General features: G+C 40.0%; 1 protein-coding gene across 1 annotated transcript in view; it reads left to right on the top strand.

Annotated features, from left to right (window-relative positions):
- Positions 1–18748, top strand: part of NCEH1 (neutral cholesterol ester hydrolase 1) — an 81770-nt gene extending 63022 nt beyond the window's left edge. The window contains exons 2-5 of the mRNA XM_004038017.5: positions 1314–1542; positions 3736–3805; positions 13314–13485; positions 15311–18748. Coding sequence (XP_004038065.4) covers positions 1314–1542; positions 3736–3805; positions 13314–13485; positions 15311–15928 — 1089 coding nt within the window. The 3' untranslated portion in view covers positions 15929–18748. The remainder of the gene's footprint in view (positions 1–1313; positions 1543–3735; positions 3806–13313; positions 13486–15310) is intronic.
- The last annotated feature ends 2036 nt before the right edge of the window (positions 18749–20784 follow it).

Below are 20784 nucleotides of genomic sequence, written 5' to 3'. Positions count from 1 at the left end.
TTCATGAGCTCTGCTGCTGCTTATACTTGCCAGCGAATAATATTAAAGGAATTCCTAAAATAGCTATTCATTGTTTGATTAATTGCCTCTTGTTCTTGTTTTTCATTAACATTTGCTAATGCTGTTATAGTGCTTTCTAACTCTTTTCATGACAGGACATACATATATGTGTGTGTGTATATATATATATGTATGTATATATAAAATATACACACACAGTTATAATGTTTATATGGGACACTGGGATAAAGGGCTCAGGAATTCGCCCAGAGGCTGAGGCGATGAGCACACACGGACCCTCTTCAAGGTGTACCGTCGTACCCTGTGCACAGCCTTAGAAGCTGTAAGGTGCCACATCGCAGACATCATATAGTCCTGATTTCTGCTAGCAACATTGTTTCCTTGATCTTATGATCATTAATCACCAGTGTTCTGTTTCATCATCTACAAAAGAGCACTGTTACTCTCCAGCTGTTCCCCTTCCTGATGAACTTGCGAAAGTGGAGAGAAGGATATAAACTCAGAAGTGTCTTTGCTTGGTGGGTAAATTAGGTCTCCTTGCTATGTTCCTTCTGCAACCAAATAACTTTCTGCGAACACTTAATGCAGAGCTTGATACCCTGAGGGTTCAGAAGGGAAGAGACCATCAGGCAGTATGGTCTTTGCCTCATTTCTAAAAAGCTTCTGGTTATATCTGAGCTGAGCTGCTTCTAAATGCCAGGGCCTCCCTTGACCATGTTTCTTTTTTCTCACACGCTCCTTTCAAAAGGACAAGACACACTTAAAGATACAATTAAATATATTGAAGTTACAAAGCAATGTAAAGAAATTAAACAATAAGACACACTCAAATATGTAAGTTACAAAGGAATTTAAAGAAATTAAAGTAAATAGAACATTTTCCTCTTTTATTTGCATTGAAATGAAGTATTATTTCTTTACTCCTAGTATGTTATTGGAACTGTGATATACTTATCTAGAAAAAAAAGGTACTGAATCCTGGAATTCAAACCTAATTTTAGGTTTGAGTCCCAGAACTACCACTTATCCAATGAAATGAACAAGCATAGTTATTTTTTAAGCCTTCTCGATAAAATGGGACTGATGATACCTGAGGAGATCTCATGTATGAAAATATTTTGTCCAAAAGCAAAAGGTAAATACAATTGGTTTTTGTATTAAAAGGGCTCAGTGAGCCCTCCAGTCCAGTGGCAGTTGCTTGTAGGAATTCAGACACTCAGTTGGTGAGGGCAGCTGTGGTGATGCCAAGTTGACGTGCGCCCTCCCTCTTTATTTCCTCCCTCGCCCTGCAGAGTAACCTGATCCACTACCTGGGACTGAGCCATCACCTGCTGGCACTGAATTTTATCATCGTTTCTTTTGGCAAAAAAAGCGCGTGGTCTTCTGCCCAAGTGAAGGTGACCGACACAGACTTTGATGGTGTGGAAGTCAGAGTGTTTGAAGGCCCTCCGAAGCCCGAAGAGCCACTGAAACGCAGCGTCGTTTATATCCACGGAGGAGGCTGGGCCTTGGCAAGTGCAAGTACGTCCTGGTCACCTTCAGATGGTTTGTTGTTGTGGTTGGCCTTGGGGGAGATGTGTAATTGAGTTTGGCTTTCTTAGTGGGAAAGGAGGGGACCATTTATCTTGGTTCCCCTGGATGGTCCCAGTTACCCCTGTTGTCCCAGCAAAATTATTACTAGTGCCCCCTTTTCCCTCTCAAAAGGGTCCTGGTTTGGGTGATAAATTAAATGGTTATCCTTTGTAAAGGTTTTTTGCTTGTTAGTTTGTCAATTCAGGTAGACTGTTGTAAAAATATTTCCTATGATCTAAATCACAGACTAACTTATTGTGCAGTCCTGATACAGCTTTCTGCACCAAAACAAGGTGAAGTTTCACCAGGCACGCATATGGGGAATTATCTGTGCCTCTTTTGCCAACTTGTGTTTTGAAGATACATTTCTATGAAATAGACCAGGTATTCCTTAATACACATGTTAACATTTTATCTGCTTATGAAAGCAAAGGTTAAAATATATGCAACCATTCAAAGGAAACAATCTTGCAAAGTTCAAGAATATTTTCTTTAGATTTGGATGATTTTTATGAGTAGAACACATTCAAAATGGCAGGCAGCCAAACGGAGCCGCCCAGAAGAGAACCTCCCAAGGCGGAATTCGGGGTCTTGTCTCTGCTAATAAATGATCATGAAGCTACTTCCCCATCTTCAGTCCAGAGCTTTTGGCATCCCCTTAGTTTAAAAGCAATGGCAACTTGTTTTGTTTATTTTATCATTATGTGATTTTTTTTTAATGCAACAAAGGTCAAAAGGTTTGACTTTTTCTAGTAATCTTATTTAATTCCATGTCCGTTGTTTATTCTTTTATTCAGTGATTTTTTTTCACATTTTCAATAGCTGTTCATGAGTATGTAGGTTTGCCCGAGACTAAGGGGTTTGCTGGGCTGCAGGTCTTTCAGTGCAAAAGCTCAAACAGTTGTGGGCAAGTCTGGACCATTGGTCAGTCTAAGGTGTGCTCGGGTGTAGGGATACAAAAATGAATAAGAAGGAGTTTCTGCCTTAAAAGAGATTGAATCTGTAGCATTGGACGCTTGCCAGGAAAAACATTGTACTGGAGGACAGCAAGTATGGGTGCCAGGAATGGGATGGATTACAAGAGTCAGCCTGGCCTTTTCTGCATAATTTTGACTGATCACTTCTGCCTGAGGAAGAACTTGAGCAGGTGGAGGTAACAGGTGTCTATGTAATTCTTAAGCTTCTGATTCTAAGACTGCCTTGGAAACCCTATAAATAAGGAAATATTTGGCTCTCAGTTGGCACAATATAGATCTTAATTTACTGAGAGCAACTAAGAATTAAATTCTTACATATTAAATTGGTTCTGTTACTGCAGACCTTTGGAATCCTCTAAGAAATGCTAAGACTTCCTAAAATTCTAGTTTTTTATGTGTTCATTTAAAGAAAATACCATATTCTTCAAATTGATCACTTTACTGAACTGCAGCAAATGAAGTGTTAAAAGAGCAAAATTTTTAAAATTAATTTATTATTTTTAGACATAAGATCTCACTCTGTCACCCAGGCCAGAGTACAGTGGCTCTATCACAGCTCATTGTAACCTCAAACTCTTGGGCTCAAGTAATCCCTCTTCCTCAGCCTCCCAAGCAGCTGGGACTGCAGGCGTGCACCACTATGCCTAACTAATTAAAAAAAATTTTTTTATAGAGGCAGCATCTGGCCATGTTGCTTAGGCTGGTCTCAAACTTCTGACCTCAAATGATCTCCTTCCTTAGCCTCCTGAAGTGCTGAGATTACAGGCATGAGCCACCACTCCCAGCCAAAAATTGCATAATTCTAAGGAAGAGACTGCTTATTTGCTGTGATTTTTTTTCCAGAAAGATATATACATTTGAAAAGCTATAAAATCAGGATTAATTTGGTGCATTTCATATAGTCCGTTATGAAATAAATATTTAGATAGTAATATATTCAAAACTAAACTATGCATTTCCTGTTATATAGTAATTGCATGTTATTAGAAATCAGATTTAATTTTTCATGTGTACATGTAACTCTATTATTTGTTCACATTTGCTTTTTATTATTTGTTTTTAGTATTAGCTCCAAGCCTAAAAACAATTCACACTTAGCAGAATTTATGAGTGGACAGTATTAAATGACCTGTTTTGTAATGATTGTTCCCTTTGTGTCTTTTAGAAATCAGGTATTATGATGAGCTGTGTACAGCAATGGCTGAGGAATTGAATGCTGTCATTGTTTCCATTGAGTAAGTAATTAATGCTAGTCATAGAAAATTTTTCTTATAAAGGAATTCTAGATAACAGTCTAGTTACTTTGTTTTACAAGTGATAAAGTAAAAAATAAAGGTCTCGAGTTGGCAAAGAGATATGCCCAAAGTCACACTCAGCATAATCAGAAAAATGATTTCTGATGTAACAAAATTTATTGAACTAGCTTTATAACACTTCAAATTACCTTTTCACCGTTAGTTTTGAAAACTGAAGAAAGGATTAACTAAAAACCTAGAGAAGTATGCAATCAGTTACCTGCAACATATAACTTTTTAAATCTAAAAAGTAGTAAGGATTTTAAGAGAATCTCTTCTACAGCCAAGAGTTGAAAAAGTTGCTCTCTTAGAGTCAGGTTCTATGACTTGTGCCTTGGGAACAGAAATACGTGTTCAACAAATTTTAATGGCGTGGTTAGTAGTAATAGTAGTAATATTAATATTTTGGGTTGTCTCTGTCAGTTCTGTATAAGCCACTTTTCTGGGCAACTAAGAAGAATGTGAATAATAATTATAATAATTTTGATGATAATAATAATACAACACAAAAATCACGCCATCTTTTTTGTACCAGGCATTGTGCGAATGCTTTTGCACACGTGTCTCTTCTTCTTTAGGTCTTTTTTAGATACCATCCTCTCAGCCAAGCCTTTTTTTGACAAGCGTTTGTGAAATTGCAACCCACATTCCTCTGTTTCATTTCTCTCCAAAGCTATCATCAATATCTGACAAACCACATATTTGACTTATTATGTTTATTGTAATAAGTGGAAATAGACAATATGAATTTTATAAAGGCAAACATTTCAGGATTGTTGTTTGTTTTGTTTATTGCTGAATCATTAGTGCCTGGAAACATCCCTGGCATATGGTGAGCATTCAGTAAATATTTATGGAATGAATGAATGAAGCACCTTAATTCTCATATAAAACATCCAAGATATTTTGATATCTTTTTCATAAGTGAGGAAATTGAGACCCAAGAAGCTAAGTAATGTGCATAAGGCCAGATAGCTAGCTCATCGCATAGATGGCGTAGGGGAATAAGTCAGATAGTTCCCAACCTTTTTGATCCAGTTTCAAGCCACTATTGAAGGGAGCTTATAATGCTGAGTGGCAGGGCCATGACGCCAACCACTTTTTCTTGCCCCAGGCTCATTCTGTTCTCTTCTTCCCTCTGCCTCTCTGTCAGCTATCCTCCTGTTCATGGTGCACCACCTCCTTGCTCCTACTCCAGATTTAAGTGGATCTTTTCTTCTGCAGTCTCTTGGAAGGGGCTGCTCAGAGTCACTGAGGCAGTTCTGACCCTGTTGACAGAAGCCCTAGAGTCACCCAAAAGCCCTAGAGTCACCCCAAAGCCCTAGAGTCACTCAAAAGCCCTAGAGTCACCCCAAAGCCCTAGAGTCACTCAAAAGCCCTAGAGTCACCCAAAAGCCCTGCAGTCACCCAAAAGCCCTAGAGTCCAGACAGCTGGAGCCAAATCTGCTGAGGAAGCAGCCACCGCACCTGGACCTTTCTGGACTCTCAGCAAGGCCTCCCAGATTACTCAAGGGTTGTCAGTGCAGTTTGGTAATACAGGAACCTTCAAGGAAATGATTTGGGCAGTTGGCCTGAGCAGCTGGCCAGAGGAAAGCACAGGGGATGTTTAAGGAGACAAGGCCCTACAGCTCGGTGTTGAGGAACAAGCTTCAGGGGCCATTCAGTTGGTTTCTTGTGTAGCCCCAGCTCCTTGCAGGCCTGAGAAAAGGAGGGAAGCTGGGCTTGCTTCAGTTGGCACCGTGTGGATTTTCCATTTACCACAGGGCCTACCCTCCGGGCTTCAATATCACTATTTGGCCACATGCCCTAAACCGTTCCTCCATTCCCTTCTCCCCTTATCAGCATCTGTCTCAAGTAAAATGGGTATTGCAAGGTTTATCATAAGACACAGAAGAATAAGATATATTTAAGAGGATTTTTTTGAAAAGGGCTAAAATTTAGAAGGGACTGCTTTGATTTAAACTTTGCATTGTTCCTAATCTATACAACATGGTGTCCAGATGGGAGGCATGAGCATATGGCAGTCAAGTTCCATCACTCATGACTGTGTGACCTCAAGCAGGTCATTTAAACTCATGTGCAAAATGGGGTTGAGAACCCTTCCTGTATGTTTAGAATGTGAGCTACTGGGAAAACAGTGAGGTATGGTGGTGTGCCTTACTTGAGAGGCTGAGGTACAAGGATTACTTGAGCCCAGGAGTTTGAGTCCAGCCTAGGCAACACAGGGAGACCCTATTTTTAAAAAAACAAAGCAAAGGCCAGGCGCGGTGGCTCATGACTGTATCCCAGCACTTTGGGAGGCTGAGGCAGGTGGATCACCTGAGGTCGGGAGTTCGAGACCAGCCTGATCAACAACATGGAGAAACCCCATCTCTACTAAAAATACAAAATTAGCCTGGCATGGTGGCGCATGCCTGTAATCCCAGCTACCGGGGAGGCTGAGGTAGGAGAATCACTTGAACTCGGGAGGCGGAGGTTGCAGTGAGCCGAGATTGAGCCATTGCACTCCAGCCTGGGCAACAAAAGCGAAACTCTGTCTCAAAAAACAAACAAACAAACAAACAAACAAAGCAAAAACAAAAGAATGTGAACTCCTGGAAACAGAAATCACGTCTTCCTTCCTTTGCATCTCCAGAACCCAGTGCAAGGCTTGGAGTGTGCATGCTAGGTAAATGCATGCTGAGTTGGGATAATGACTGCAGAGAATTGTCATGAGAATCATTTTAGACAATTGATATAAGAGGAGTTCAGATATTCAAAAGCACTAGCTGAGTCTGGAGGATTATTGCTCTATCTAGCCTATAGAATGAAAAGGACAACTTACACGTTTATTTATCAGCATGTTTGGAACTCACAGTACTTTTCTTTTTTTTTTTTTTTTTTTGTAGAAATAGCGAGATAGTAATCCTTGTTAAGATTCAGGCTAACCCAAGAGCACTTTATAACCTATGCTGTAGTTGAGGTACAGCCAACATTATATGATCATGATGTTTCTCTTGGAAACGATGTTCAGGCCTGGTGTAGTGGCTCACACCTGTAATCCCAACACGTTGGGAGGCTGAGGCAGGTGGATCACTTGAGTCCAGGAGTTCAAAACCAGCCTGGACAATATGGTAAAACCCTGTCTTACAAAAAAGTTAAAAAACAATTAGCCAGGCATGGTGGTGCATGCCTGTAGTTCCAGCTACTCGAGAGGCTGGGTTGGAAAGACTGCTTGAGCATAGGAGATCAAGGCTGCAGTGAGCTGAGATTGCGCCACTGCACTCCAGCCTGGGTGACCAAGAGAGACCCTGTCTCAAAACAAAACAAAACAAAAAAATAGAAAAAAAAAGCAGTTCAGAGCGGGATCTCAGTGGCTCGCTTCTTTCTTCTTTCTTTTATTCCATAAATATTTACTGGATTCCTGTTTTGTGCCAGTTACCATGTTAAATGCTGGTGACATAACAATGTAAGAATGACTTAATTCCTGCCCTCATAGAGTTTATGATCTAGAAGAGAAAGACCTTGAATAAGTAATGTTAAAAGTGTGATAAGTGATGGGAAGTAGAAGGGCAAGTAGTAACAGAGACATCTAACAGGCAAGATCTTACCTCGTTTACAGGGTCAGAAAAGGTGTCTTAAAGAAAGTGATGTTTGGATGAAACCCCTAAGAATGAGCAGAACCTCATTAGAAAAAGTGGATTTGTCATGGAAGACCAAAGTGGTGTAGTAAGAGGGCTTGGGAGGGGAGGGACGAGGCAGAGAGCAGTGAGGGAATGAAATGTGAGAGAAGACAGACGGAGGGACAACTGAGGAAAACAGAAGTAAGTGTGGATGATTCCAAGAGTCTTTAGGAGGATGGTGGACGCTTGGTTCTTCTGGAGCTCCGCCTTCTAGAAGAGAGGCTGTCTGGAGCCAGCAGCTCCTTGCCTTGAGGCCCTCTAGAGTGGGTAGTGGCGTCATGGCTTTGCTATTCTTTCATGTGGATTATGGCACTGGGGAAGGTTTTTATCTGAGGAAGCTGGTGGGCAGGGGTTCCAGCAGCCTTGGTAATGGAATCACCTCTTATGAGCACCAGGAGTTGGGACTCCATGATTCATGTCACTCATGCTGGCTCGAGGGTCTGGGGACAGACCAAATGACTGATAGGTGAAGTCCTTGAGTACAAAAACTACGTAAAAGCCATGTCTCCTACTCAGTAGCTTCTACAACACTATACTATTTTTACATATTAATTGCACAATAAGTATTTGTTAAATACATTACAATGTTTATCTTATGTCTAAGATTTGCAGATGTATCCTCATTTATACAATCTAGAATATAAAAGGTCTTATTTTATATTTATAAATCTCAGTGCAGTTTAACTATAATAGAGTATTTTTTTTACCTCTAGTTTATGTATTTTTTATTTATTTATTTTTGAGGCAGAGTCTCACTCTGTTGCCTAGGGTGGAGTGCAATGGTGCAGTTTTGGAGAAACAGTCATCCGTCCACATTCCTTCCCCTCGAGCACAGTTTTCTTATATGTTCTTTTAATGAAAAGGAAGCTTCTGGGTGGGATGCAGTGGCTCACACCCGTAATTCCAGCACTTAGGGAGGCAGAGGTGAGAGGATTGCTTGTGGCCAGGAATTTGAGGCTGCAGTGAGTTATGATGGTGTCACTGCACTCAAGCCTGGGTGACAGAGCAAGACTGTCTCTTAAAGGGGACAGGGGGCCGGGCGCAGTGGCTCATGCCTATAATCCCAGCACTTTGGGAGGCTGAGGTGAGCGGATCACGAGGTCAGGAGATCGAGACCATCCTGGCTAACACGGTGAAACCCCATCTCTACTAAAAATACAAAAAATTAGCCGGGTGCGGTGGCGGGCGCCTGTAGTTCCAGCTACTCTGGAGGCTGAGGCAGGAGAATGGCGTGAACCTGGGAGGCAGAGCTTGCAGTGAGCCGAGATTGTGCCACTGCACTCCAGCCTGGGCGACAGAGCGAGACTCCGTCTCAAAAAGAATAAATAAATAAAATAAATAAATAAAAATAAAGGGGGCAGGGAAGAAAGGAAGCTTTGCTTTTTTTTTTTTTTTTTTTTTTTTTTTTTGGACCTTGTGATGCAACAGTAGAAAGGAAACTTCTGTTAGTGGAATAAATAGATTCTCCCTCTGGAGTTGTCTCACTCAGAGAGCACAATCTGGTTTTAATTATTGATTTGTTTTGGATATCCCCTACTAAAAATACCCCTAAGACAGTGGGGAATATTAACTCTTTTATGTTCCCAAAATGAATCTATTGAGATTTTCTTGGGTGATGGTGAAAAGTAAAAAAGCTGGAAAAGGAGTGAGGCTTATCCTCTCTCCTGCTGAATCTGATAGGGGTATAATTTTATTCCAGAATGCCACATATATCTTTCACCTAACTAGTACTATATGAAGAGAACTTGGCGTCCCTTCCACAGCAGAAGGTTGTACATATGGCTTCCAGGTTAGGTTATTTTGAGGAAGAATTGCGCATTTCAACCCTCTTAGCACATTGGTGTCATTCGGGGCTTAGGGGCATAGGTTTGAAGTCAGTTGTGAGTTCAGATCCCAGTTCTGCCACTTCTAGCTGTTACAGACAAGTTACACATTTTCCTTCAACCTCACATTCTCATCCTTAAACTCAGAAGTTTGCTTGAGATTTGAGTGACATACATCTGTAGAACATTTGGCAAGTTACCTCACCCAGCAGGAATATGGTCATTTTGATAGACTGTACACATTAATTTGATTAAACCTCATGCCTGAATTTACACCAAATTTTGTTCTTCTAATGGGAGGTACATGCAGTGATAAAGATAGGTAATCCACTTGGCATTGCAGAGTCATCCTCTCCCTGAAGTGAGTTGGGCAAATTGAGGAATATATATGCATCCATAATATTAATATGATATAACATCTTTGATATTTATGTATCAGGTGCTTTAAGATCTGCAGTTTTTAAATATTGAATGTCAGAAGCCTCTTTCACTACTTTGCAGGGACGTAGCTTTGAGCACCAGCAGCAGAGAGCAGATATATTTATGTATGCTTTATTTGGCTGTACCACCCATGAGTTTCCTCCTGATTCTTGGCTTTCTGTGTCTAGATATTACAAAATTTTGATATACTTCATAGGTGAATTTCAAGCTACTTTGAAAGTTCATCTTATGCCAGGTAACCTAATAAATATCTACTTTCAGGATATTCTTCAGTCTACAAAGTCTCCATTTTTTTTTTTTTTTTTTTTTGAGACAGAGCCTCACTCTGTCACCAGGCTGGAGTGCAGTGGCGCGATCTCGGCTCACTGCAACCTCCAACTCCCTGGTTCAAGCGATTCTCCTGCCTCAGCCTCCCGAGTAGCTGGGATTACAGGCACATGCCACCACACCCAGCAATTTTTGTATTTTTAGGAGAGATGGGGTTTCACCATGTTGGCCAGGATGGTCTCGATCTCCTGACCTCGTGATCTGTGCACCTTGGCCTCCCCAAGTGCTGGAATTACACCATGCCTGGTGCTGGTGAGCCACCGTGCCTGGCCAAAAGTGTCCATTTTTATTGAGTAAAACTGAAGAATGTTTCCAGCGTGAAAACAGATGAGGGGAGGGGTTAGGCCATGGATCTTTATGGCACCAGGAACACTCTTGCATCATAACCTGTTTGTTTTTAAGCATGTTTATCCTATTATATAAGCCAATTACTAATTGAGAAGATTGAGCAGTAGCATGTTTTTTTTAGGTTACCAATTTCCTTTGATCAAAGTCTCTCAGACCTTTTCTGAAATAACATCTAAAAACTCAACTTATTTGACGTATGGATACTAGTGGATATGTTCTGACCATCTGGGCAACCAGGAAAACAGTTTATTGTGATATGTGGGATATTGCTGAAATGAAATAACCTTTGTTTTTACAACTTGAGTCATGAAGTACATTTGTTTTTATTAAAATTAAAAGTTCAGCTTGGTAATACTGAAGATTAAAAATTGAGACCCACCCCCCGACCCCAAGAACTAGGGGTAAATAGACTCATACGAAATGATGTCATCTAGTGGATAAAACGGTGTAATTCTACTTTTTTGCTCAAATGGAATTATATAGATTATATAGCAGCAGCTTTCATACATAGTGAAAAATCAACTTGAAAAGAAAGCATTTTGCATGATTAATTGACCACCCCAGATGGAAAAATAAGAAATTAGAAAATTTATTTTATCTGCTATATGGCAAACGCTAAGGGATTTTTTTCTTTTTTTTTGACAGAGTCTCGTTGAGTCGCCCAGGCTGGAGTGCAGTGGCACGATCTCAGCTCACTGCAAGCTCCGCCTCCACTAAGGGAGTTTTTTTTTATTGCATTTCAGTTTCAAAATGTGGTAATTCCGGAATGACCAGATCCACATTCACTACTTGTCAACGTATTTCACAAACATTTGTCCATTTGATTTTATCTACAATGAATGTCAAGATGTTTAATTGGCTAGCAGGATTTTATTTTATTTTGAGACAGGGTCTTGCTCTTTCACCCAGGTCTTGTTCTTTCAATCTCAGCTCACTGCAACTTCCACTTCCTGGGTTCAAGTGATTCTCAGGCCTCAGCCTCCCAACTAGCTGGGATTACAGGTGCACACCACCATGCCCGGCTATTTTTTTTTTTTTTTTTTTTTGAGATGGAGTCTTGCTCTGTCACCCAGGCTGGAGTGCAGTGGCACCATCTCGGCTCACTGCAACCTCCGCCTCCTGGGTTCAAGTGATTTTCCTGCCTCAGCCTCCTGAGTAGTTGGGATTACAGGCGCCCACCACCATGCCTGGCTAATTTTTGTATTTTTAGTAGAAACGGGTTTTCACCATGTTGGTCAGGCTGGTCTCAAACTCCTGACCTCAGGTGATCTGCCCACCTCTGCCTCCCAAAGTGCTGGGATTACAGACCTAAGCCACCGCACCTGGCCCTTTTTTTGTATTTTTAGTAGAGATGGGGTTTCACCATGTTGGCCAGGCTGGTCTTGAATTCCTGATCTCAAGTGATCCACCTGCCTCAGCCTCCCAAAGTGCTGGGATTACAGGTGTGAGCCACCGCTCTCAGCCCAACTAGCTGGATTTTAGACTGTGGAAAATAAATGTCTTTATTTAGAGTAGCTTAGAAAAAATTAGTTTGTGAAAATAAGTATGCTAATTATAAGATGGAAATCAAAAGTCTTGAGTCTTCATTGACTGTTATTAATTTTTAATTAGGTAATTAGTTTTTATCCTACCTAATTTTGGTCTGTTTTTGAGTTTTTGCAAATCAAGTAACTTTTGTATGCCTTAGTTTCTTCGTTTGCAAAATGAAGGTATGTTAATACTCAAAAAAGATTTATTGGATGGATGATTATGTGCCCCTCACATTGGCAGATACTGGAAGCAGAGTTATGAATAAAACACAGTTCCTGATATCAGAGAACACAATCTTTAGGAAAAACATATGATAATTTTCATATGAGCCAATAAGAACAGTGAGTGACATACCCTGGCACATAGAAATATCAAGGAATGGTAGCCAGTTCAAGCCCAAAAGCAAGTGGAGATATGACCAAGGAAGGCTGCCCAGAGGAGGCCAAACCCTCCAGTTAAGGCTTAAAGGATGAGTGAGAATTAATAAGCAAAAGAAGGGAGTAGAGAGTGAGAGGGAACTCTAAACCAAGATTGCCAATGTAGATGTGTAAGATAACACTATGGGTGAGGCATTTGACAAAACCAGAGCTTTCTGGGAATCTTAAGGGGATATGAATTCTACTAGGTGTACAGAGTAGGATTCCAAAGGACTCTGATCTTGCGAAGTGGGACCAGTTGGAGAAGCCCCAGAAGTATCCCCAAGGGCCTGCTCTAGGCCATCTGGAAAACTTAGCTTCCCTTTTGTGGGTTAACAACCGGCCTTTTAGTTACAGTCTTCCAGGTATTGAATGCATTTCTTGGGTTTAATGTCAGGCTAATATGGACCTCTCCAGTGAAGTACAATTTTATTATATGAAGTAAATGATGGACTCATTAAATGTGAGATCAATGAAGTGGTTAATCCTGCCAAGTCACCTCGTAACCCAGAGGCATTATGAATGGAATGCTGACTTCCAGAAATAAAATTCTAAAATCTATTACGGTGCTATCCATGTCTTTGTAATGAACATCCGCCTTTTACTTTGAAGTTTTATTTTGGTTGTTCTTGGTGGTAAGTAGGTTTGGTTTGGTGGCTGATAGTTTAAAGAAAAATAGTACTATTACTAATACAAAATCATCACATTTTAAACTAAGTATTTGATTTGCAAGAAAATGGTTTATTTTTATATTTTATTATTTTTTCTTTTTCATACAATAATTCCATTGAATTAATTTCTTATCTATTTCCAGATTTAAAAGAACCAGTTTCCATCTAAACTTTAAATGTCCCCCAAAATTGGCGAAGGCCTTAAATGAATACAACTTTTGTTTTTACAGATACAGGCTAGTTCCAAAGGTTTATTTTCCTGAGCAAATTCATGATGTTGTACGGGCCACAAAGTATTTCCTGAAGCCAGAAGTCTTACAGAAGTATATGGTTGATCCAGGCAGAATTTGCATTTCTGGTGACAGTGCTGGTGGAAATCTGGCTGCTGCCCTTGGACAACAGGTAACACCACTGTCCTAAGGTGCTGGTGGGTTGAGCGGTGCATGACAAGGTCCAGCAGACCAACACACCCTCCATTATGTGTGGCAAACGCATAGCTGGGTGGGCCGGTCACTAGATGGCCAAATTGTTCATGCGATTACACTTGTAGAGCTCTCAGAGATCTTGTTGAAGTAGGAAGATGGGTCATTGGAGGAAGTGTCACCTATGAGTCTTTGTAAAGTCCCTGATTACAGTCAGTGTTAGAGAAGGGCTGACATCCCTTGCTTCTCAGGGCTATGTATGGAACTCCAGTATCCCCTGCTCCTTTTTCATGTTTGACTTGCAAAGCAGAGTATTTTTGCTTAAATTCCAGTTCCTAAGATTGTTCCTTACAACTTTGAGCCAAATTAAAACCTTAAAATTTGTTTCCCCAACTTTTTTTTAATGTAAAAGAAAGAAATTAAACGATTCAGCCATTTAAATATTATCTTACAAGTTACTATGAGCGTTACCTGGTTTAATTCTTTGAAAACTGTATCTAGCTCTAATAGCACCCCAATTTTTTTGGCAAGTGGGAAAAAAGCACATTTTCTTCCTGTTATGGATGAAGTAACTTAAGACATCTTTGTCTTCTCACCTCCAAATTTCATTTGGTGTCCTCAAATACCATCTGTCATTCTAATTATGATGTACCTTGGCTTCTAACTCTTTTGCTATAATTCGAGAACTTGATTTTCCATTTGGCATTGGCAAGTTTTCCATCCAAATATGGTCAGAAGAGAGTCTTGGCTCAGTGGAGAGAACATTCTTGGCTTTGAAGCCAGACAGCACTGGGATCTAACCCAGCACCCACCGTTGAGTGCTGCGGGGCCCTGGATAAGTCCCTTAACCTCTCTGAGCCTCAGAGAAACGAGGACAGTGTCATCTGATTGCAGGGCTGTTGCAAGGACTTAGTGAGGTGATGTGTGTACAATTTTTGGCACATATTCAAAGTACTATTTACTGACCATTCTTGCTTTTGGAGAGCAGTCACATCTCACCTGGGAATGGGTTTCTAAAGTCCAAGTATGAAGCAGAAGTGTATGGCTAAAGTTACCTTGAAGATCATTTAGTTGTCTATGAAGCTTCATGACTAGTTAGCTTTCTTTTAGATGTTACACGACAAATATATAATTTTGCACACTAGAATTACAAAATGGGGCAATGTTAACACTGTGGGGAGGTGTTGGGGGACTGAGATCTGTTGAGGTAGGGGATTCATTTACATTCCCATGACAACTTCACTCTGGCATATGCTCATTATGTAGAATGGAGGGTGCATTGCCAGAACTATTTAAATTCTGTCTCACCAAGCGTGAAGATGCTCACCAGAAAGCATACCCTGAGGTCCTACTAAAACACTCAGGAGTCTCGTAATCTGTTTATTAAGTTTTTTCTGCCCCTCTCTTCTGGAAGAGTAAGACTAATTTTTTTTCCCCCTAGGAAGCCATGACCTTTTTGGGGGGTTTTGTAGGGAATAAAAAATTAAATAAGGTTCACACATTATCCATTCATAATACCTAGGTGTCTTAACTGCCTAAAGATAGATACAAGTACAGGGTTCACTCAAAACTGAGTTGTAAACATCATACCTTTCTTAGTTAAATATCTAGCAGCTTGATAGGGTGGTGATGGTAATGATGGAGAATTATTTTTTAAACTATATTATTTATACAGTGCCTGGTAGAAATGTAACACTTATACCATTGACAGATTCAGAGTAACACATTAAGCTACTCTACAGGGTATGGTTCCTATGAAAGAAGGCATGCAAAATGAAATAATGTATTTGCTTCCTCTTCTCTAGTTTACTCAAGATGCCAGCCTAAAAAATAAGCTCAAACTACAAGCTTTAATTTATCCGGTTCTTCAAGCTTTAGATTTTAACACACCATCTTATCAGCAAAATGTGAACACCCCAATCCTGCCCCGCTATGTCATGGTGAAGTATTGGGTGGACTACTTCAAAGGCAACTATGACTTTGTGCAGGCAATGATCGTTAACAATCACACTTCACTTGATGTGGAAGAGGCTGCTGCCGTCAGGGCCCGTCTAAACTGGACATCCCTCTTGCCTGCATCCTTCACAAAGAACTACAAGCCTGTTGTACAGACCACAGGCAATGCCAGGATTGTCCAGGAGCTTCCTCAGTTGCTGGATGCCCGCTCCGCCCCACTCATTGCAGACCAGGCAGTGCTGCAGCTCCTCCCAAAGACCTACATTCTGACGTGTGAGCATGATGTCCTCAGAGACGATGGCATCATGTATGCCAAGCGTTTGGAGAGTGCCGGTGTGGAGGTGACCCTGGATCACTTTGAGGATGGCTTTCATGGATGTATGATTTTCACTAGCTGGCCCACCAACTTCTCAGTGGGAATCCGGACTAGGAATAGTTACATCAAGTGGCTAGATCAAAACCTGTAAAGGAGCAAAACTTCCAGAAGCCTCGAGCCCCTCTTGACTTCCTACACCTGCTTTGGAAAGACATGCACTTTTTAGTTGACTAATTCTTCCTCCCATTCCCCTCTACTTGCGAGTTATGGAATTTCTATTCCGTAACTGAAGTCTTTATGATAACCTAATTTTTAAAAATGAATTTGACTAACTTAAGTGCAAAACATCTAAATTTGGTTCCCAGAGTGGGCCAATCTCTCTGTTCTTGTTATCTTAGCCAACTATACTCATACCTACAGCTACAGAAAGCAGGACTAGGAACTGGAAATAACTTTGGGTCCTGCCTTCATTAGGACGTTCTTTTTAGAAGCAGTTCGTCCAGCTCTGGATGATAGAGTGACCTTTAATAAGTTAAAAAAACGAGGACTCCTCAATTCTGCTAGAGTTAACCTTGAGTTCAGAGCAGTATTAAATGCATGCACTTTCAGGTCAGTACTGGGGACCAAGTACCCTCTGGTCTTTTGTGAATGGATGGTTTTGTTTCCTATGGGAATTTTGGCAAAGGTTTTCTGGAAAGAACAAGTTTCTCAAAGGACTTTCTTCCTCTAGAATGTTCATTTTATGAGATCGCTATCTGTAAGTCCAGTTGGATTACAGGGATACTTGAAAGTTACTTTCTACCACTATTATTAGAAAATATGAAGTCGCATGCACTGGATATCTATATATCATTAGGTTTTTGTTGTTTTTTTTGGTTATGCTGTCCCCCTTCACCTTGGGGAGATCTTTGGGAGCAAACTTATTTAGATTTAGAGTAAACTTTTCATTATAGAGCAAGTAAAAACAGACAAATGAAACAACCTAGTGTTTCACATAAAAATACTTCTGACATAAAGTACCAAGAGCAGTGTAAATATACTTGGCATAATCAAAAAAGAAAATACATTTAATATTAGTTCAAAATTGTGAAAAATACCTTTAGAAGGTCTAGTCTATTATTGAAAACTCAATTTTTTCACTTATATGGCTTTAAAATGGAGCTATTTTGCTACAATATAATGTATTGTTTATTTTTTTAAGTTATTTAATGTTAATATACATAGCTAGACTTAAGGTTTTTCAGAAAGATGTCCATAATAAATATTAAAAACTGGTATTTTTTAAAAAACTGCCTTAGGGTTTTAAAACCTTCCCTACAGTTATAACCACATGTAATTTTGTGGAAATGATATAACAGCTATTAATACTACTATAACATAGGCATAAATATTTTCATGTTTATATGCATATACAAGTTAAAATAATTAGAAACTATGACTGCACCCAGTAAAGTCATCTAGGTTTATAGTTCAGTAGCTTAGGCAAGGCACACACTGCTCATCTCCGCTTTTTAGGGTCAGAGGAACACAAGCTCATGTTCTGAGTGAAGGGCGTACACTGGCACCTGGTGGTGCCTAGATCCCCCATCTCCTCCTTCCAGCCAGGTCTGGAAGTTTCAACAGCCCAAGCTTAACTTCATGTAAAGTCTTCACTGCCAGTGGGAACATCTTTGACACAACAAGACACTCCAATTCTGATTTGAGTTGAGGATCTCTGCCTGCCTTCCTGCCGTCCTTCCTTCTTCCCCGATCCATGCTACTTTTAGGGGCTGTGGAGAGCAGCAGTAGAGCTGAGTAATGATACAGGGCACCACGGAGAGAAAGTAGAACCATTTCACTCCTGGGAAGATGGGGTATTTCCCACTTCCAGCAATGAAATAACAAATGAAAAGTTGCATACTTATTGATGTATTGTATGAGCCAGTAGCATTTTATGTACAAAACAGAAGTCAGTGCAACAGTATGTATGTGTGCCTGTGTGTGTATAAAAATAACCATTGAAGCTAACTTGCTAATGTCCTTAGGCAAGCCACTTCCCATCTCTGGGCCTCGTCTTTCCTCCCTGTAAAATCAAAGAGCTGAATTATGTGATCCTTGAGGTCTCTTCCACTTATAATACCAACTGTCTTGTCAGACTGGCAAATTATATTGGCCTCTCCTTATGTGGTGGTTTTTTGGTAGGTCATAGTTCCTTATATAGAGACACCTGCATCATCGAAGGTCTTTTTTTCCTAAAAAAAATTGGGATTTTAGTTCTTATTCTATGATAACTATCCTCCTCATATAATACTATTCTTTTTGACACCATTTGAAGGAACCAATATTTGGACCTTATTTTGAGGTTGTCTGTCTCGAAGAAAAAGAAAATAAAATGTATATGCAGGGTTCCTTCAATTGGCATTTTTCCCCAGAAGTGTGAGCCAAAGCCTATAGTAATTGCAGACAGCAAATGATTCCGGATCTCTAAAAGGCTCTCTCAGATGAAAAGGGAGTAAAGGAAAAAAGAGGTCAACTACTGTTTCTGATAATGTACTTGAGTTTCATTGTTTTTTTAGTTTGTATTCTTATAAAAAATGTTTACACTCTGCAGATTGATTTTTTTTTTTAGTACTGTGGCTTTCTTTTCCTATTTTATGAAAAAAATGATAATCTTTTTGTAAAATTGTTGTCTGTGAAATATAAACATTAATATATAAAGAAAAACCTTGAAGTGCTGTATAGTGAAGTACAAATTAATGTTTTATTATTTGTGAAGAATTTAAGACTATTATATAATTATCTTGGTGGATCTATTTTATGCATGACCTTTTAACCTTTGACTTTGCTTATTTCCCACTACGAAGGGGAAGGTAGATTTTATGAATGATTTTAATAGCAAATATATTTTATAAAATGAAAATCCAGCGTGGAGGTAGCAAAGCATATATCTATTCTGAGTCATGTTTGGAAATAAAATTGCTCCATCTGGGAATGTGCTTTCATTTTCCCGTCTCATTTTCTGTTTCCCATTTGAAAACAGTGTTCTCTTCTCTTCTTTCTGTATGCCAAATTGCTAGCCACAATTCTTTCCCAATCTTCTGCCCAGTGGAGTACTCCAGCTGTCTTTCCTTTAGAGAGGTGGTTCAGTGGCCTCCTTGATGACATTTGTTTCATGTCTGGATACAGTATGTGTTGCCCTCCTTTGGACTGGCTAGAATATTCATAAAAGCCAGGCAGGCCCTGGGACTATTTTGGGACCTTCAATACACATGTTAGGAAAGGATGATCATAATGCCAAGAGTTTGAGCTGAATTGTTTCAGCCAAAGCATCACTATCACTGAAGGCAGGTTCTCAAACTGACCTTGTCATTACAAATAAATCTAATAATTTCACACTTGAGTTTATTATGCTTAGTTTATGTCAATACCAGAGGAATTTATAAAACTTTTTTTCAGAGTGAATTGTTTATATTCTAAACGATCCACATACAAGTGTGTAAATTTGGTTTTCCTATTCTGTTATAGTTACTTTCATGTTCCCTAACAAAACCTCTTGGTGTGTGGTTATATTTGGCTGGATGGATCCCCAAACAGCTCCAACACATCTCCTTTGGGGCATTTAAATGTAAACTGTATGTGTGTTTTAATATTGCTTTTCTTGTTATTTTCATTCTCTCTTTATCCTCTGTTTTTAATTTTTTTTATAACTCAGATTTTCTAATGGACCCCCTATTGAAACATCTAGAAGATACGGATATCAGCACCAGATGTCTCAAATCCAAAAGACTGGAAATGTAAATATGATTTCTAATAGGCACACATGGTAGCTCAGTGCTGTGAGTACATTTTATGTCATCAGAGTGAGAGAGGCTGGTGACAGCATTTGCACGTGTCTTCATTTGAAAGGCTCCTCTCCCAGATTTTCTCATGGCTGGCTCATTATTGGCATCTTAGATTAAATGCCCCCGCCTCAGAGAAGTCCACCTCAGCCAGCCAGTCTGCCCAACCCTCCCAATCACCACCCCTGTCCCCATCCCCTGGCCCTCTCATCTGATTGCGACACTGATTGTTGCTGTTTTCTATCTCACTTCTGATGATCATGTCTGTATGTATGTGCTTGTTTTCTTTTCTCCCCGTGCTTATCTGTAAGCTCCACAAGGGCAGGAACTTTGTCTTTCTTGGCCTTTCCTGTTTTCTCAGCACCTAAAACAGGGCATACAGTAGACTTTGAAAAAACGATTTTGAAACCTCCTTCCTGAGTGTGTTTCTTCGCTGTAACTGCCATTTGCCATGTTCTTCTCTTTTTGTGGGGAGTGAGAGGGAGAGGACATGGTCTGAGTCTCGCTCTGTCACCCAGGCTTGAGTGTAGTGGCATGATCTTGGCTCACTGAAACCTTCGCCTCCCAGGTTCAAGCAATTCTCCTGCCTCACGATCCTCAGTAGCTGGGATTACAGGCACGTGCCACTGTGCCTGGCTAATTTTTGTATTTATTAGAGATGGGGTTTCACCATGTTGGCTGGGCTAGTCTTGAACTCCTGACCTCAAGTGATACACCTGCCTCAGCCTCCCAAAGTGCTGGGATTACAGGTGTGAGCCACTGCACCTGGCCTGAGTGGTTTTTTTAAAGTTGATTTTGAATAAGTCCTCACCAAGAAAAATTAAACTTATAAGAATTGGGGTATTATTACCCTTCTTTAAGAAGTAAGTTATGTCAAATATAATTAAGACTAAAAAGTAAATATTTCCAAACAAAATGAAACAACTGAAAGGAAGCCCTGTTTTTAACTACCAAATTTTAAAGCAAAAAATGCTTTTGAGTGAAGTTCTTTTTGCTTTTTGCACAACTCATGTCTGTTCTAAATTTTTCTCAGCAGATAGTTTTTGCTATGTTGAATAAACCATTGTAAACTGCACTAAAAAAATGACCTATCTAACATATTCTATAAGTGTTCCACGGAATTTTTTTTTTTTAAGAGATGGGGTCTCACCATGTAGCCCAGGCTGGTCTCAAACTCCTAGGCTCAAGT

Source organism: Gorilla gorilla, chromosome 2 (assembly GCF_029281585.2).
Source record: "Gorilla gorilla gorilla isolate KB3781 chromosome 2, NHGRI_mGorGor1-v2.1_pri, whole genome shotgun sequence".
Lineage (NCBI taxonomy): Eukaryota > Metazoa > Chordata > Mammalia > Primates > Hominidae > Gorilla > Gorilla gorilla.
Note: the sequence above shows the minus strand (reverse complement) of the source record. Positions and strands in the feature narration are given on the sequence as shown.